General features: G+C 46.0%; 1 protein-coding gene across 2 annotated transcripts in view; it reads right to left on the bottom strand.

The window, feature by feature from the left end:
- The window catches only part of SEMA3F (semaphorin 3F), a 549876-nt gene that overhangs the window by 255013 nt on the left and 275836 nt on the right, over positions 1-19027 (bottom strand). For both annotated transcript variants that reach the window (XM_030205370.1, XM_030205371.1), the window contains exon 3: positions 7704-7864. In XM_030205370.1, coding sequence (XP_030061230.1) covers positions 7704-7864 — 161 coding nt within the window. The remainder of the gene's footprint in view (positions 1-7703; positions 7865-19027) is intronic.

Here is a 19027-nt window from a genome sequence, read left to right as displayed (position 1 = left end):
CCCCCCCTCAAGTCCTGTAGCTGTTGGTCTCCTCTCTCCTCTCCCCAAATTCTCATGAGACTTCCCTGGAGAAGAGAAGAGAACTCTAAAATTAGTAAAGGGCTGATCAGGGATAGGAAGAAAGGAATCTGATGTGGAAGGAAGAAGGGAACACTGATAAAGGGAAGATCTATGGTCTGGAATAAGGGAGTAAGGGTAGAGAGAAGAAAACCTTGAAGAGGGGTAGGATGCAAATTGAATACCCTGAATGAGACAGTGATACATCCTTGGAGGTAGAGAAGGAAGAAATATGAGATGAGGAAGGAGTGGCCTAATGGTTAGTGCGGCGGGCTTTGATCCTGGCAACCTAGGTTCAATTCCTACTGCATCTCCTTGTGACCTTGAGCAAGTCACTTAACCCTCCATTGCCCCAGGTACAAAACTTAGATTGTGAACCCTCTAGGGACAGAGAAAGTACCTGCATATAACGTACAGCGCTGCATACATCTAGTAGCACTATAGAAATTATTAGTAGTAGAAGTAGTAGTAGTACTGAAGACAGCACTCTGAAATGGAGGAAAGGATTCTGAAGTAGATCATAGGGAGGAGAGGAAAGACAGGCAAAGCTAAAAGGAAGAATGAGAAGGCTAAACCAGGATTCTGAAATATGTCATATGAAGAGGGAAAAGTGATGGTGGGAAGGGTGATGAAGAAAAGAACTCAACTGAATGGGTAGAGAAAAAGACAGGAAAGTGAAGAACAAACAGAGGTATGTAAGTAAGGGCAGGAGACTGGAAATGCAATAATGTGACCTCGTGACCTATTCCTAAGGTGGTTGTTAATAATAAAGCTGATCCCTAGAGGCAATGGAAGTGAAAACTCTGATTAAACTGCAGGCTCAAGTAAACAGGCCAAAGCTAGTCTCTGAACAAGAACTATGTGACTTGTAATGAATACCCGATAGCCAAGACCATCTTGATTTTACAATGGTCACCTGGCAGTAATAAAACAAAACAAGAGATAAGCCAAAATGACACACACACACACAAAGGAACTGAGCCAGGACATCACACAAAGAAAAGCTTCATTACACTCCACAACACCCTGTGGGACAGACATCTGGAAACTATGTGACCTGTGTTAATGACTGAACAGTACATTTCTGTTTCAGAATTTGTATAGCGAAATCACATACAATGAGCTAAAGGTATACTTTTGAATTATTGCAGCCAGTGAAAGGAAGAGTGCAGCAGCATGAGAACCAGTAAAACCAGGTTCAATTCCTACTGCAGCTCCTTGCGACTCTGGGCAAGTCACTTAAACCTCCATTGCCCCAGGTATAAAATAAGTACCTATATATAATATGCAAACTGCTTTGATTGTAACCGCAGAAAGGTGGAATATCAAATCCCATCCCCTATCCCATAGGCACACCTCAACATGATTACAAAATTATTAGTGATGAATTTCTTATGAATCCAAATACTGTTAAAATGATCAGCATTATTAAGATGAACTTCTATTGAATGGCTAAGGCCAGTGGTGTGCTGGAGCCGGCTCTGTCCGGCTCGCAAGAGCCGCTTGTTAAATTTTGACAGCTCTTGCGAGCCGGTTGTTGTTGGGGGCGAGCCGGCTCCATTGGGGGAGGTAAGCATGGCAGGAGGGCGCCATCACAGGCCATGCTTACCTCCCCTGCCGCTCCGAGGCAAGTCTAACGATGTCCTTCGCCCCCACCCTCCCCTCCTGCTCCCATCTGACTTTTTAAATTACCTCCGTCGAAACCGCTATTTAAAGCCCTGCTGCGTGCAGGCCGTCTCTCCAGGATTCCCCTGCTTGCTTTGGTGACGTTCGCGCCCTTAGTCCCGCCTTCTGACGTCATTCTGACGTCATTTCCTTTTTCCGCAAAGGCGGGACTAATGGCACGAACATCACCGAAGCAAGCAGGGGAATCCTGGAGAGACGCCCTGCACGCAGTAGGGCTTTAAATAGCGGTTTCGACGGAGGTAATTAAAAAAGACAGATGGGAGCGGGAGGGAAGGGAAGGGTGGGGGCGAAGGACATCGTTCGCTGGACATGTTTGGGAGCAGGAGGGAAGGGCAGGGGAGGGAGGAGAATCACTGGTAATGGATGGGGAGAGGGGGGCAGGGGAGAGACTTGCTGGGCATGGATGGGTAGAGGGGGGCAGGGGAGAGACTTGCTGGGCATGGATGGGGAGAGGGGGGCAGGGGAGAGACTTGCTGGGCATGGATGGGGAGGGGGGCAGGGGAGAGATTTGCTGGGCATGGATGGGTAGAGGGGGCAGGGGAGAGACTTGCTGGGCATAGATGGGTAGAGGGGGGCAGGGGAGAGACTTGCTGGGCATGGATGGGGAGAGGGGGGGCAGGGGAGAGATTTACTGGGCATGGATGGGGAGAGGGGGGCAGGGGAGAGACTTGCTGGGCATGGATGGGGAGAGGGGGACAGGGGAGAGATTTGCTGGGCATGGATGGGGAGAGGGGGGCAGGGGAGAGATTTGCTGGGCATGGATGGGGAGAGGGGAGCAGGGGAGAGACTTGCTGGGCATGGATGGGGAGAGACCTGCTGGGCATGGATGGGGAGAGGGGGCAGGGGAGAGACCTGCTGGGCATGGATGGGGAGAGGGGGGGCAGGGGAGAGACCTGCTGGGCATGGATGGGGAGAGGGGGCAGGGGAGAGAGGAGAGTTTCAGGACATGGATGGAGGGAAGAGCAAGAGAAATTCTGGACATGGATGGAGGGGAGGGAAGGGAGAGAGAAGAAATGCTGGACATGGAGGGAAGATAGAGGAAGGAGATTAGATGAGGGAAAAGGAATTGAGGAGAGAAACTGCACATGGATGGAGAAAATAGGAAGAAGCTAGATCCACTGGACAGTCGTCTGCGGAGGATCAGAAATGAAGAAGAAAGGAGGAAAGGAAAGAAATAAATGGAAAGGAAGCCCTGGAAACGGAGTCAAGGGAACAGATAGAGAGCAGCAGAATCAGATACTGGACCAGCATGATCAGAGAAACAAAGTCACCAGACAACAAAGGTAGAAAAAAATAATTTTATTTTCATTATAGTGTTTGGAATATGTCCACTTTGAGAATCAGGTGCTGAACGTTAAAAGTTTATATTTATTTACTTATTTATGGCATTTTATCCCATATTAAACATGAATTAGATTGGAACCTGGGATCATTTAATTTTTTTTCCTGGAGAGAGTAATGCATTGCCCCCTCCCCCCGGCTATGGCCAGCTCTGCAATTTTTTTTTTGGGGGGGGGCACAGAGGTGGGTGGGTGGGCGCAGCGGTGGATTGGGGGGGGCGCCGAGGTGGACGGGGGGGGGGGGGGGGGGGGCGCCAAGGTGGACCGGGGAGAGAGCCTGTTGTTAAAAATTTACCAGCACACCACTGGCTAAGGCTAAAGGAAGGACAGTTTGATTGGTAGCTATTGTATTAAGGGTGTGAGATAAATGGGTGGGTCAGAAAGGATGGACAGTATTCCCACTTCAACCTCATTATTCCCTTTAGCAGAGTTTAAAAAGGGGCTGGACTGTTTCCTAAAGGACAAGTCCATAAACCCCTGCTAAATGGACTTGGGAAAAATCCACAATTCCAGGAATAACATGTATAGAATGTTTGTACGTTTGGGAAGCTTGCCAGGTGCCCTTGGCCTGGATTGGCCGCTGTCGTGGACAGGATGCTGGGCTCGATGAACCCTTGGTCTTTTCCCAGTGTGGCATTACTTATGTACTTTCCATCTCTACTAATGGACTAAAGGAAGAAAGAGGACTAAAGACTTGGAAGAGGCAGAAGAAATATCTACTATACCTGAATGTGACTCACCTTGAGCCAGCAGTGAAAGGGCAAGGGCAGGAGAAACAGCAAAAACCAAAATAAAACAAAAAAACATCATCATTTAACAAAAATAGGGGAAAATGGACTATGTATATAATCGGGAAGAAAAAAAAGAATAGAACTGGAGATGAGGAAAGGGACCTGATACAGAAAGGTTAGAAAAATGCTGAAGGAGTCATTTTGACTCGCTGATGCCTGACTCACTGTATATCTAGCAAAGTGTTTTTCAACCAGTGTGTCATGGCTGCTCCCCAGGTGTGCTGCGGGAGCTCGGGAATCCCCTCCAGATTGTGCGATCTTCCTCCTCTCACCCTTCGGATCTCTCTGCACTGCAATTGTTCAGTTTGCAGTTGCCGCATCTTTTCTCTTCATCATGCTGCATTTCTCCCTCCCTCCTCCCTGAGCGCGAGTCAGCAGCTCTTCTGCTTCTTCCTGGCGCTTCAAATCTGTCTCCTTGCTACAGCAGTGATCAACACATGCCAAACCCTTCCTCTGCCTGTCCCCCTGCTGATGCAATTTCATGTTTACGCAGAGGCCGGGACATGCAGAGTTCCAGGGCCAGCTGCAGTGTGTGTTGATCACTGCTGCAGCAAGGAGAGAAGTTTGAAGCGTCGCAGGCATGGGAAGAAGTGGGAGAGGTGTTTGGACCCACAAGGGGGGGGGGGGGCGGGTGTCAGGAGAGCTACTGACTCACCCTCGGAGATGATGAAGCAAGAAGACAGGTGTGAAATGCCGTGGGGCTGGGCGAGGGAAGGGATTTGCGGGGGAGTGGTGGCAGGAGATTTATTGAACATGTTGAAAGGGGGCAGGAGAGATGCTAGACTGGCAAGGGAAGGGGCAAAGAAAAATCAGGACCTGTAGGGGGAGGGGAAGATGATAACTATGGGGGGGGGGGCTGGGGAGGGGAGATGCCAAGCTACCCAGAGGGGTGATGATGATCTACCAGGGGGCAACTGGGCAGAGAGGGGGAGATGCCAAACTACCCAAGGAGACCCAGAGGGGGGGGATCCATAGTAGGGAGAGATGTGGGACTGTGGTCTGTGAGAGATGGAGGAAAGGGGGGATGCTGGACTCACAGTGGTAGGGATACATGCTGCAACTGAGTACTGGAGAGGGAATGGGAGAGAGAGATACTGTCCTGTGGTGGGATGAGGGAAGATAAGGGAGAGATGCTGGACACAAGGGGAAGGGTGGAGAGAAGAGACAGAGAGATAGTGAACCATGCGAGAAGAACAGGAAAGATGCTGGGCCATGTTGGACAGGGAAAATAGAGAGAAAAGAAGCAGGACATGGGGAGGGATAGGGACACAGAAGGGAGATAGTGGGCATGGCAGAGTATAGGGATAGCGATATAGAGAGTCAATGCTGGATAGAGAGAGGGTAGGGACAGTGAGGACCACTGCTGAACTGGGGAGGCAGGGGGTTAGGGGGACAGAAGGGAAATACTGAACTTAGGGGGAGCCTATGGTCAGGCAAAAGGTGGTTGGTCATGGGGAACACGGACACAGAGAGGTGATGCTGAACAAGGCGGGTAGGGATACAGAATGGAGATGTTGGGCAGGAGAAGTACGATGCTGAATGTGGGGGCACGATAGGGACAGGGACACAGAGGGAAGACGGATAATGGATACTGAAGATAAACGGGGAGACAGGCTGCACATATAGAGAAAGGAAGAGAAGAGGGGAAACAGGCTGCACATAAAGGGAAGGGAAGAGGGGAGAGAGGCTGCACATGAAGGGAAGAAAAAAAGGGGAAACAAGATAGATTTGAGAAGGCGGCATCAGTGGCGTTCAGACCAGGGGCGTATCTGCGTGGGGCCTCAGGGGCCTGGGCCCCCGCAGATTTCGCCCTGGACCCCCCTACCGCTGCCAACCCTCCCCCTCCGTTGCTCGCCTACCTTCGCTGGCGGGGGACCCCAACCCCCGCCAGCCGAGGTCCGCGTCCTCCTGCCGCTGCCGGCTGCCTTTGGTCCTTTAATTCTTCCATTGAAGCTGGCGCCGACGAAAGTTTCTTTTGAGTCTGACGTCGCTGCACGTTGTACGTGCAGGACGTCAGACTCAGAAATTGTTTCTGAGTCTGACGTCCTGCACGTACAACGTGCAACGTGCAGCGACGTCAGATTCAAAAGAAACTTTTTCGTCGGCGCCAGCTTCAATGGAAGAATGAAAGGACCAAAGGCAGCCGGCAGCGGCAGGAGGACGCGGACCTCGGCTGGCGGGGGTTGGGGTCCCCCGCCAGCGAAGGTAGGCGAGCAACGGAGGGGGAGGGTTAGCAATGGCAGCGGCTGGGGGGAGGGGGATCGGCAATGGCGGCGGCGGCGGCGGGGGGGGGGGCTATAATGTGCCCCCCCTCTCTGGCCCTGGCCCCCCTACCGCCGCAGTTCAGATACGCCCCTGGTTCAGACGCTGGCTGACACCCGGGGCGGATCGCCGAAGCGCTCCCCCCCCCCCCCCCGGTGCACGCTGCTGGTGGGGGGGGGTGCCACGGCGCATGCCTGTCGCCTCCGAGTTCGCATGTGTTCACTGCTTCCTCTGCCCCGGAATAGGAAGTAACCTGTTCCGGGGCAGAGGGAGCAGTGAACACATGTGAACTCGGAGACAGGGCGACAGGTGCGCGCCACGGCACCCCCCCCAGCGGAGTGCACCCGGGGCAGACCGCCCCCCCCCTTGGTACGCCACTGGACAGCATAGAAATTGAAGAAAGCTGAACGTGAAAGATCAGTGCCAAATAAACATAGGGCAGGAAGTGAGAAAAGAAATTGCAAATAGAAAGGAGGACCTGGAAACAGAGTTAAGAGCACAGACAGAGGAAAGTAGAACCAAAGATTTGGTAGAAAAAATGATTTTATTTTCAGTTTAGTGACTGAATTATACCGGTGTTGAGAATTTGCACCTGTCATCTTTATTTTGGAGGACATGCATTTCTTTCTGTTTCACTGGTGTTGCATGACCTGCACAGTCCTATATCTCTGCTTTCAGTTTGTGTCTGCATGCTTTTTTTGCGGTTCCCTATTTTGTATCAGGTGAGAGTCATGTTCTGCACTTGCAACTGAGGTAAATGATTCTGCTGGCATATGGTGTCTGTGTAGGAATCTCTAACAATCCATCTTGTTCCAGTTTCCCAGTATCAGGTATATTGGTGCTCTAATGTATTTCAGTAGCATATTTAAATGAAATAACTACTTCTGAAGATTATAGGTATGGGTGGGCGTGGAATGGATCTTAGCAGGGACAGGTGGGTATGGGTTAGATTCCAGTGGTGTGCCTTGACACTGTTTGCACCTTGTAAGTGTGTCACGAGATGAAAAAGGTTGAAAATCATTGATCTAGCAGCAGCACTCTACACAGCCTTTCCTGTGAAGAGACAGTTCCTATTACGAGGGGGATGTATGTCTTTTTCTATCAGAAAAAATTAAAATTCATACTATACAGGTATATGAGTCTGACTATCAGAAACAGATCGCAATTCTTGACATGAAGGTTATATCAATGAGGTTCTTATCGTTTTCTGCAGATGAGTGGGAGGAAGAGAGATTCTTAGCATCAGCAGTGAATGGGAGTGGTTACAGCAGGATATTAGAGGTCCTTTATATCAGTAATTACTACAGGAAGTTCTTACTCTCTGTAGCAGGTTCTTATTAACATCAACAGGTAAGGTGCTTACTTTAGTGCTGGAAGTGGACTGGGGTGTGAATCAGAATTCTTACTATGAGACATACAAGAACAGATTCTTATGATTAGGATCAGATGCAAGTTTTTACTATGAAAGCTACTTGGCCAAAGTTCTTACTATCTGGAGCAGGTGAAGTTCTTGCTATGAGAGGTGTGTGAGAAGTTCTTCATAACAGGTTCAGCTGAGAGTTCTTACTATGAGCGGCTCGCGGTTGATGTCGTGCAGGTCCAGTGACAGGATGTAATCCTTGCTACCCACATACATACGATCATGGTCCTCGTCCTTCAGCAGGATGCGATAGTCTGTTGTGTTCAGCAGAAAGTTAAAGAAACGAGCTGTGCTTGTTGATTTTAGATCTGAAAAAGTTAAAAACAAACATGGCATTATCAACAAGTGTACTCCATGTCTTCTGATTCCACCCACTCTTTAAATGGTGAGATGGTAGCAGAACTGAGCTGTCCTATTACAGTTAACATTACTGTTTCCCATCTACATGCAAACAGCTACAGTAACCGGATACCTGTAGCACTCAAACACAGTGACACATTAAACAATGGCATATAAGGACCAATGCGTGCGTTCTGTTGGCCTAGTTATTCTTTCTCAACTGCCCAAGATACATCCCAACTGTCAACCATAGTATATGATCACCCGCAAGATCCCTCCTTCTTCAGGACTTGTCTTTCTGCTTTGTTTTCTACCATTTTGGATAGAAGAACACATGAGATTCAGCTTCCTATGTCTGCAGCATGGCGTGCCAGACAGACCCAGCTACCTGAGCATCTCAATTTCCACCAGGACATCTAGTGGCCTTTCAACTAAAGGGCAATAAGCATTTAACACATGGTTAATGCACAGGAACAGGCTACTGTATGATTGTGTTAAGGGTTTTTGCAGTTGTTTGCCTGCTTCCACAAAACTGCGCGTTCCTGAATTTTTAAGAATTTTTCTGTTAGGAGGTGCGGCATGAGTGGGGGACTGGACATGGAAGCAGTAGGCACTTACCATGTATGCTAACTGGCTAAAGCACTGTTAACGCAGGACTACTTACTGCCTCCTAAATAGAAGGTACTAAGTGCTTCCACATTACCTAGGAGCAGGTATTGCATATTAATCTGAATATTAATGCAAAACCTGCAATAAAAATAGGATTCGTTTGGGACTTGCTGCATGTTAAAATTCTGCCCAAATCTTAATGCCAGATGGCTCAGGTACTAAGTTTATTATTTTATTTATTTATTTAGATTTTGCTCACACCTTTTTCAGTAGTAGCTCAAGGTGAGTTACATTCAGCTACTCTGGATATTTCTCTGTCTCAGGAGGGCTCAAAATCTAAGTTTGCACCTGAGGCAATGGAGGGTTAAGTGACTTGCCCAAGATCACAAAGAGCAGCAGTGGGATTTGAACCGGCCACCTCTGGATTGCAAGACCAGTGCTCTAACCACTAGGTCACTCCTCCACTAAATAGCATGTTGATATACTTAATAAAATATGCAGCCATCAATACAACTGTGTAAATGACCATTTCCTCTGGGGAAGCCATCTGTTGCCTGTTTAGGTGAGAAAAGAGAGGACAAGGCTAGGAGTAGGTCACAGCTGCCCGTGTGATGAGGAGGCCACGGTGCCAGGCAGCTGGCGATAACCTGGCGCCGTGCCCCTAGCCCTGCCCCCCAAGACTCCCAAGTAGCAAGGGAGCCACACGGAAGCAGTGTCACTGTCATGCGATAAGAGGGAGCAGTCGCGCTTTTATGCCGCGACCATGAGGCACACTCCCTCTCTCTACCAGGTGCGAGTGGCATCCCACGCACCCCAGGTCATGTGGATTTGGGACTGCAGCAGGGGTAATATTTAACCATCTCTTTGACCTCATGTGCACCTTTCTTTAAATTAGTCACCTTACTTTCTAATTCCTCTTACTCTCTTACCTATATGTTCCATCTTTGCTTATATCCTACACTGCCAATTAACATGTTTTGTGTTGACATTGTAAGTAGTATATACTATGCCATACTTTGTATTGTTATTTGAATATTTTTACTGTTGTAATTGTCTATTGCTCATGTTTGATTTATTCTTCCTGTACACCGCCTTGAGTGAATTCCTTCAAAAAGGTGCTAAATAAATCCTAATAATAAAATAATAATAAATTTTAGTAGAAGGCTCCTAGTTAATTAAACCTGATAAAGGCAGGATAACTCACAGATATGCAAATATAATAAAAAGATTCATGACCCTTACTTCTGCACAATTATAGAATTTGCAGCCTGCAAGATAGATCCAGCTGCTAATTTGATGCTGTTTTATCAATTTATTTAAATTACTTGTAACATTGTGAGCAGGGTACAGCACACATTTTAATAACCCACACCTATACAAGTAAAACCTAACCACAATCGACCAGTGGCTTGTTATACAAAAGCATACAAAAACATTACAGATCATGGTCATCCAGATAAATCATTTATCAAAACTCTCTAGAGTTCAAGCTAACATCAATGTAGTCCACTTTTTTCCCAGAAGACGGTGGTCGATTACACATCGTTGTTAATACTGGGATCAATGACACATTAACTGAGCCAGACCGCTGCTGTTAAACCATGGTTGATGAGGTCATTTCATAAACATCTCCAGCAAGTACAGCGGCTTTCTATGAGCTCAAGTAGGTGATTTGCCCAAGGTACATGGACACAAAAGGTGATTAGAAAGGATTAACACCCAGCTTTATGTAATATACAAGTGAGCATTACCGTGGGGAGGAGGGGGGGGAGAGAATGGGCAGAGTAGCTAAGTATGTATTTTATGTAGTCCATATACACATGTATGATTATTTTCTTCTAGCACATATATGCACAACGTCACTGCCACCTCAGAAAGGTATCAATTTGTGTGGGACCTTTTGGGGAGGCAATTGTATAAAGGCATATAGCAGGAGGTGCCTTTATTTATTTGTTGCATTTATACCCCACATTTTCCCCACCTATTTGCAGGCTCAATGTGGCTTACATAGTGCCATGAGGCGATAGCCGCCTACGGTGAAGAAACAAATATAGATTGAAGTTATTTACAATGAAATAGATATAAACATACACATCAAGGGATCATAAAGAGGGAAGTTATATAATGAATATAAAGTTCAATACAAGTTTGGATTTCTTTGTGTTGTTGGATTTAGGTAATTAAGTTGGGTCAGTAGGATATGCTCTTCCGAACAGTAAGTCTTTAGTAATTTCCGGAAGTTGAGGTGGTCATAAGTAGTCCTCAGGGTTTTTGGGAGTACATTCCAGAGTCTTGTGCCTATAATATACATGCCTGTGTGCAGTGAAACCCAAGGCCCCATTATAAAATTACCTCCAGTTCTGATGCAACGGAAAAAAGTGTGCTCCTAGTGACCTGTCACGTGAGCAAATGGAGCCTCACACTCACATCTGTAACATAGTAGATGACGGCAGAAAAAGACCTGCACGGTCCACCCAGTCTGCCCAACAAGATAAACTCACATGTGTCATTTTTTCTGTATACCTTACCTTCATTTGTACCTGTCTTTTTCAGGGCACAGACCATATAAGTCTGCCCAGCACTATCCTCACCTCCCAACCACCCGCCCCGCCACCGGCTCTGGCACAGACCGTATAAGTCTGCCCAGCACTATCCCCACCTCCCAACCACCAGCCCTGCCTCTCACCGCCGGCTAAGCTTCTGGGGATCCCTTCCTTCTGAGGAGGATTCCTTTATGTTTATCCCACGCATGTTTGAATTCCGTTACCGTTTTCCTCTCCACCACCTCCTGCGGGAGGGCATTCCAAGCATCCACCACTCTCTCCGTGAAAAAATACTTCCTGACATTTCTCTTGAGTCTGCCCCCCTTCAATCTCATTTCATGTCCTCTAGTTCTACCACCTTCCCCTCTCCAGAAAAGGTTTGATTGCAGATTAATACCTTTCCAATGTTTCAACGTCTGTATCATATCACCCCTGTTTCTCCTTTCCTCCAGGGTATACATGTTCAGATCCGCAAGTCTCTCCTCATACGTCTTGTAACGCAAATCCCATACCATTCTCGTAGCTTTTCTTTGCACTGCTTCAATTCATTTTACATCCTTAGCAAGATACGGCCTCCAAAACTGAATACTCCAGGTGGGGCCTCACCGTCTTATACAGGGGTATTAAAACCTCTTTTCTTCTGCTGGTCACACCTCTCTCTATACAACCTAGCAATCTTCTAGCTACGGCCACCGCCTTGTCAAACTGTTTCGTCATCTTCAGGTCCTCAGATACTATCACTCCAAGATCCCTCTCCCTGTCCGTACCTATCAGACTCTCACCGCCTAACACATACATCTCCCGTGGATTTCTACTCCCTAAGTGCATCACTTTGCATTTCTTTGCATTGAATTTTAATTGCCAAACGTTAGACCATTCTTCCAGCTTCCGCAGATCTTTTTTCATGCTTTCCACTCCCTCCGGGGTGTCCACTCTGTTGCAAATCTTACTGTCATCCACAAAAAGGCAAACTTTACCTTGTAAGCCTTTGGCAATATCACTCACAAATATATTGAATAGAATTGGCCCCAGCACTGATCCCTGAGGCACTCCACTACTCACCTTTCTCTCCTCCAAGCGAACTCCATTTACCACCACCCTCTGGCATCTGCTCGTCAACCAGTTCCTAATCCAGTTCACTAGATGAATATCCTCATTGCATACATCTCTCTCCTACATGGTTTTTGTTTCAATCATCACCACCATGACACGATGCAGCGAAGAAACTTACCTGTAGCAGGTATTCTCCGAGGACAACAAGCTTCATATTCTCACAAGTGGGTAGAAGCCGATCCGCGTCGCCCAGTCTGGCATTTATGCCAAAGTAAAAAAAAAAATCAGAGCTTTGTGAAGTGTGAGCTGCGCTCCACTGCTCATGCATGAGCACCTTCCCACCCGCTGCGCAAACGCGGTCTCCTCAGTTTAATATTAAAGCAAAAAAAAAAACAAAAGAAAAAATAACCAAGGGGGAGCAGAGATGAGGTCAGAGCATGGGTGGGTCCAAGGACATTTATGTGCCATCATTTACCCTGCTTGTGTGAGAGCACGCAAATGCTGACTTATACTCTATCTATAGTGCAATCTGGGTGCCCAGATGCTGTCAGAAAATTTGCGCTCAGTGTCCATCATTTTAGCATCTATGTTTGGCGAACCTTTATAGAATTGCCCCCATTGCTAGCTATGTTGCCTGTATAAAATAGGTGCCTTTTTATGAAATTACCCAATATATTACTTCAGCAAGACTTGTAAAATTGGGTCAGTAAAGTTATGTGAATCTGACATTGGGTGGAGGAAGCAGAACACAGGAGGGGGAAGAAGGGGTGGGAAAAGGGGAAACAAAGATACATCAAGGCAGCGAGGGCTCCAAAATGCATGCACCATTTCTGTCTGTTGAGAAGGAGAAGGAAAGCCCAGAAGAGCTGGCAGAAGACCAGAAGCTGGAGGCTGCAGCAAGCCTTAGGGAGACAGGTGCATAGCTGTGCCAGCAGATGTTTTCCTTCTCTTAAGAAGGAAACAACCACGTTCTGGAGCTGAGACTGTAAAATTGCAGTGTGCTCACTGGGAGAGATATCACCAGAAAATCCCTGGCAGTAACGCCCTGCATTTGGAGAAGAATAGCATCAGCATCAGATGTCAGTAGCCTCGGATCACTTCCAGAACAATCAAACACATTGCTCATTGCCTTCAGGACCTGACAAAGGCAGTAGACAACTCCTGTTTTCTGCTTTTTGTATCCAGGGGTCTCTGTTGATGTCCCTTCCTCCTCTTACTCTCTTCCTCCTTCCTTCTCCTCTCTCCTCTTCAAACTCCACCTGCTGGAGTAGCCATAACACTGCAACTCAAAGTACCCTCTAAAAAACATAAAAAAAGTTAACCCTCGTCTGAGGCACCTCATCAAGTACAGACCAGTGTTGCCAGGTGGGCGGTTTTACCGCCCAATTGGGCGGTTTTCCGCGCCCCGCCGCGGGAAATTTTTGCCCGCGGCGGGTTGCGGTTTTTTGGGCGGTTTTTTAGGCTTCCGGGCGGCTTTTTGGGCGGCTTTTTGATTTTTTTCGGCCGCGGGGGGTGGGGTTTGTGACGTTTTTGGGCGGGGTTAGTGACGTTTTGGGCGGGGCCGATGACGTGGGAGGCGGGGCCGATGACGGGGAGGCGGGCCCGATGACGTGGGAGGCGGGGCCGATGACGGGGAGGCGGGGCTGATGACGGAGAGGCGGGCCCGATGACGTGGGAGGCGGGGCTGATGACGGGGAGGCGGGCCCGATGACGTGGGAGGCGGGGCCGGTGACGGCGGGGGCGGGGCCGGTGACGCGGGGGTGGGGGTGTCAGGGGGCGGGGTTTGTGTTTGGGCGGGTTTTGGGCTGGTTTCTGGCCCGGATTGGGCTGGAAAAAAAATTTCTACCTGGCAACCCTGGTACAGACTAGATAGCAAGTAGAGAAAAGCACATCTCTGTGCCTGTGAACGTGGACACACCAGAGCCATGCCGATCCACATGTATGCTAAACATCCTTAGCATAATGAATGTTTGAGCAAAAGCTCCTCTCTGGGCCTCCCCACACACTGAATTTGTTATTGAGACACAGAACATAAGAAGGATTGCTAACCAAAATACACAAAATCCTATTATAGGGAGGGACTGAGCAATAAAACACAAACCCCTAGAACACGTCCCACCGGAAACTCTTTACAGACTAAAGGGGTCTTTTACTAAAGCTTAGCTCAAGTTATCTACAGCAGGACCCATTTTAATCCTGTGGACCCTACTGCAGATAACTGGAGTAAAAGACCCCCTAAATGACAAAGCTAATTTTCCTTAGCATGTGGGAAATCATAACACAGAAGAGCTGCCTCCAGCAAAACTCAATTCTTGCCTTTAAGTTTAATTTTATAATTTTAACCTCAAGAATGTTTCTATACTTTTAAGTTGATTGATAAGGTACTAAGTTATTGATTACATTTATTATTGGGATGATAAACATATACTGGGCAATACTCAGCCCGTCTTGATCAGCAGTTTTAAAGCTGCTGTTAAGCTGGCTGGGTCATGTCTGGATACTGGCATTTAATATCCACGTCATCCGCTGACCTGGAGGTTATGGGGTGCTGATACCTGCATACAGAGAGGGGCTGACTCTGGCAGTATATGAATTTTTACTTCACTAAATTCTTTCCTTTCCTATTTGAATTGTAATACTTTTGATTTTCTGATTTTAGTATGTAAACCACTTTGATTACCACCACTTGAAAGCTGGTACAAGTAGTGCCTAACCTAATTGGGCCCAGATAACACTGCTTTTTCTGCAGTCCTATTTCCCCAATTAGGTATGCAGGCCCCATGCTGAATAAGGCCGTTCTCCCTGACTCTGCCCCAGACAGCTCCAGTAGTAAGCGGATAGTGCTGCAGGAGTCAGAGGGGATATTCAGCAGCACTACCCTGCAGTGTGCTGAATATCTCCTCCTGGCCTGTTGTTCAGAGTTTAAAGGGACAGGAGCCACTTAAACCACTTTGAATATCCACCCCAAAAATCTTTAAGTAACCAGCTTTTAGGAGCATTATACAGATGTCTATCTGTTGTCTTTTTTTTCTGTTTTGTTTGTGAAGATAAAGCGAGCGAACATACTTACCTGTAGCAGGTATTCTTCAAGGACAGTAGACTTCATATTCTCACAAGTGGGTGATGCCAATCCACGTCGCCGGGTCTGGCATTTTGCCAAACCTAAAAAGAGAGTTTGTGGAGAGCAAGCCGTGCTCTACCGCACATGTGCAAGTGCCTTCTCGCCCGGCGCTCAAACGCGATCTCTTCAATTTAATACTATAGCAAAAATAAAGTAAAAATAACAAAGGAGACAACTCCAAAGGGAGGTGGGAGGGATTGTGAGAATATGTCCTGCTGTCCTTGGAGAATACCTGCTACAGTTAAGTATCTTCGCTTTATCTTAAAAAGTGGGGAATCCCTAGCATCCAGGGCTCTCCGAAAAACAACAAACACTGGTCAATTGGGCCTCGCAACAGCAAGGCCATTATACAGATTAGCCTGAAAGTATATACAAACTGAGTGAAAGTGCAGCCTGGAACAGAACAAAACGGTTCTAGGAGGGTGGAGTTGGATTCTAGACCCCAGATTCTGCAACTCTGTCTGCTCAAACCGACTGTTGCATCGAGTATCCTGTGAATGTGTGGACTGATGACCACGTTGCAGCCTTGAAAATGTCTTCAATGGAGGCTGACCTCAAGTGGGCTACCGACACGGCCATTTTCCAGCATCTTAAAAAAAAGACCCTTTTTCCAGAATGCAGCAAAAACTGGCCCGGTGCATGCCCAAAAGACGCACTCGCACTGCTGCAGGCCACTTTTTGCCGTAGCTTAGTAAAAGGGCTCCTATATGAGGTAATTTCTCGAATTTCACTTGGTAATTTATTCCAGATAGCAGGACCTCTACCTACCAAAGATCTCAAACTATAGTAGATTTCCAACAATCAGAGACTGAGGGGATTTTTAATTGACCTCTTGAGATGAGCATAATGATCTAGGAGCTGAATAAAGACATGTCCATACAGTATCTTAAAGATAAATATTAATAGCTTGAACTCAATTCTTGCTTTTACCGGTAAACAGTGTAACCTAATTAGAAACGGGGAAGAGTGATCAGTAGCTCTTCCTCCCAAAAACAATTTAGCTACTGCATTTCGAACAATTTGTATTTGTCTATGTTGTGAATCAGGTGGTCCTAACAGGATAATATTGCAATAATCTATTTGGCTTAATCATTGCGTGCGGTACTGTTCTTAAATGAGAGAGATCTAGAAATGGTTTAATTCATCATAAGAATTAAAGTATAATGAGCATTTACCTATTTCACTAACATATTTTTTCATGCTCAGATTAGAGTCAAGAATAACTCCCAAAATTGTAATATTAGTTTGAAGTGCGACTTCTGTGTTAGATATTCAAAGTTATGGCATTTCTACATCTTTACCTTCTACCCACAGACTATTTGTTTTGTCAGGGTTTATTTTTTGATCATATAGAAGCATCCGATGGGAATTTTTTTCAAACACATTAGTCATCAAAGAAATAGTGTCCTGTAAATTCATTTCCATCCTGAACAATAACAAAATGTCATCAGCATATGAGAAGTACTTGATCTTAAATGGCCTCAATACTTGGTATAATCCATTTAAATATGCATTAAAAAGAACTGGGGAAAGTGGTGTGCCTTAGTTTGCCATTTTTGCGGATGATACCAAGATTTGTAACAGAGTGGACTCCCTAGAGGGAGTGGAAAACATGAAAAAGGATCTGCAGAAGCTAGAAGAATGGTCTAATGTTTGGCAATTAAAATTCAATGCAAAGTGATGCACTTAGGGAGTAGAAATCCACGGGAGACATATGTGTTAGGTGGTGAGAGTCTGATATGTACAGACGGGGAGAGGGATCTTAGGGGGATAGTATCTGAGGATGTGAAGGCGACGAAACAGTGTGACAAGGCGGTGGCCTTAGCCAGAAGGTTGCTAGGCTGTATAGAGAGAGGTGTGACCAGCAGAAGAAAGGAGGTGTTGATGCCCTGTACAAGTCATTGATGAGCCCCACCTGGGGTATTGTGTTCAGTTTTGGAGGTCGTATCTTGCTAAGGATGTAAAAAGAATTGAAGCGGTGCAAAGAAAAGCTACAAAAATGGTATAGGATTTGTGTTACAAGACATATGAGGAGAGACTTGCTGACCTGAACATGTATACCCCGGATGAAAGAAACAAGGGTGATATGATACAGACGTTCAAATATTTGAAAGGTATTAATCCCGCAAACAAACCTGAGGTTGAAGAGGAGCAGACTCAAGAAAAATGTCAGGAAGTATTTTTTCACAGAGAGCGTGGTGGATACTTGGAATGCCCTCCCAAGGGAGGTGGTGGAGATGACAAGAGTAACGGAATTAAAAAATGCGTGGGATAAACATAAAGGAATCCTGTTCAGAAGAAATGAATCCTCAGGAGCTTAGAAGAGAGCGGGTGGTAGCACCGGTGGTTGGGAGGCAGGGCTAGTGGTTGGGAGGTGGGGCTAGTGCTGCGCAGACTTCTATGGTCTGTGCCCTGAAAATGGCAGATACAAATCAAGGTCAGGTATACATATAAAGTAGCACATATGAGTTTATCTTGTTGGGCAGACTGGATGGACCATACAGGTCTTTTTCTGCCGTCACCTACTATGTTACTATGTTGTGGGTACTCCATGTGTAAAGAGAGTGGGAAGTGGACCAATACTACCTCAATATTATGTCTGTAATTCCTATTTGTGATAACCTACTCAGGAGGATTTCATGATTAACCAGATAAAAGGCTTCCGACAGATCCAATTGCATATAATGATCATAGTCGGCATGCCCCTGTCCGAGTTATTTCTTAGGTTTATCAATAATGCTAATAATATAGCCTCTGTCTATAATTACTACATAAATCTGAATGTGTAGGGTTTAGGATCTGGTATTGAAAATGATAATCCTATAAATTTTGATCCTACCATTGCCTCGATAATCTTACTCAAGAATAGAATATTAGCCACCGTCTATATTTGGAGCAATGAGTAGGATCTACATTTGAACCTTTCTTTCTGTAAAGGAAGTAGCAAAATAAGGCCTAGTTCAAATGGCATGCTTCCTTCAAATAAAATTTGGTAACCAAACTGGTAAATTTTAAATTGGCATGTTTTCTTTTTAAAACATTGCATGAAAGATCCCTGGTTATTTGCTTACTCATTTCTGTTTTGTATCATCTCAAAGAGCTAGGAGATATGATATTAATGGTTTCTTTACTTTTCCATCAACTAGGGGGGAAAAGAAACTTTCGATTTTTGATAGATCCTTGGCTGTCCAAGCAACACATTTATGGAGGGATATTGCTTGGAAATTTTTATTTCCCCAATAAAATCTCTCCTTTAGGAAAAATATGAAAACCATTCTATTCAGAAAATTTGTTTCTTAATTACAGTTTTTCTGAGCTTAATTTGATACCCCAGGAGTTTGTTCTGGTTCTCTTGATATATGTAACCCGCTTAGAACTTGATGGTGTTAGCAGGATATAAGCCAGAGTGTAATGCAATGTAAGTACTGATATTAACTATGAAGGGAGATTTTTCAATATTTAGGCAGAACAAGGGTCAAGTTGACAAAATCCTCTAAAAAAAATCTGAGTAATTTTACTATCCAATCTTCATCTCTTGCAGCAGCTAAATTGATGGGAGGAGGTCGTTGGTCTGATTATGCTACAACATTTCTCATCAAACTACACTGGCTACCCATTAAAGCAAGAACAAGCTACTAATAATGATATGTAAAAATCTCTATGGCCTCACACCATCCTACATTCGGCACCTTATCCAACTACATCAACCCAAAAGAACCCAAAGATCCTTAAAGGAAATCAAACTGGTTATATCAACTTCACAAGAATGCTGAAGAAAGAAAACTCACAATTTGACAATTACAGGC

This window comes from Microcaecilia unicolor, chromosome 6 (assembly GCF_901765095.1).
Source record: "Microcaecilia unicolor chromosome 6, aMicUni1.1, whole genome shotgun sequence".
In the NCBI taxonomy this organism is placed as follows: domain Eukaryota; kingdom Metazoa; phylum Chordata; class Amphibia; order Gymnophiona; family Siphonopidae; genus Microcaecilia; species Microcaecilia unicolor.
The sequence above is the reverse complement of the archived record's forward strand: the minus strand, read 5'-3'. Positions and strand labels throughout refer to the sequence as shown.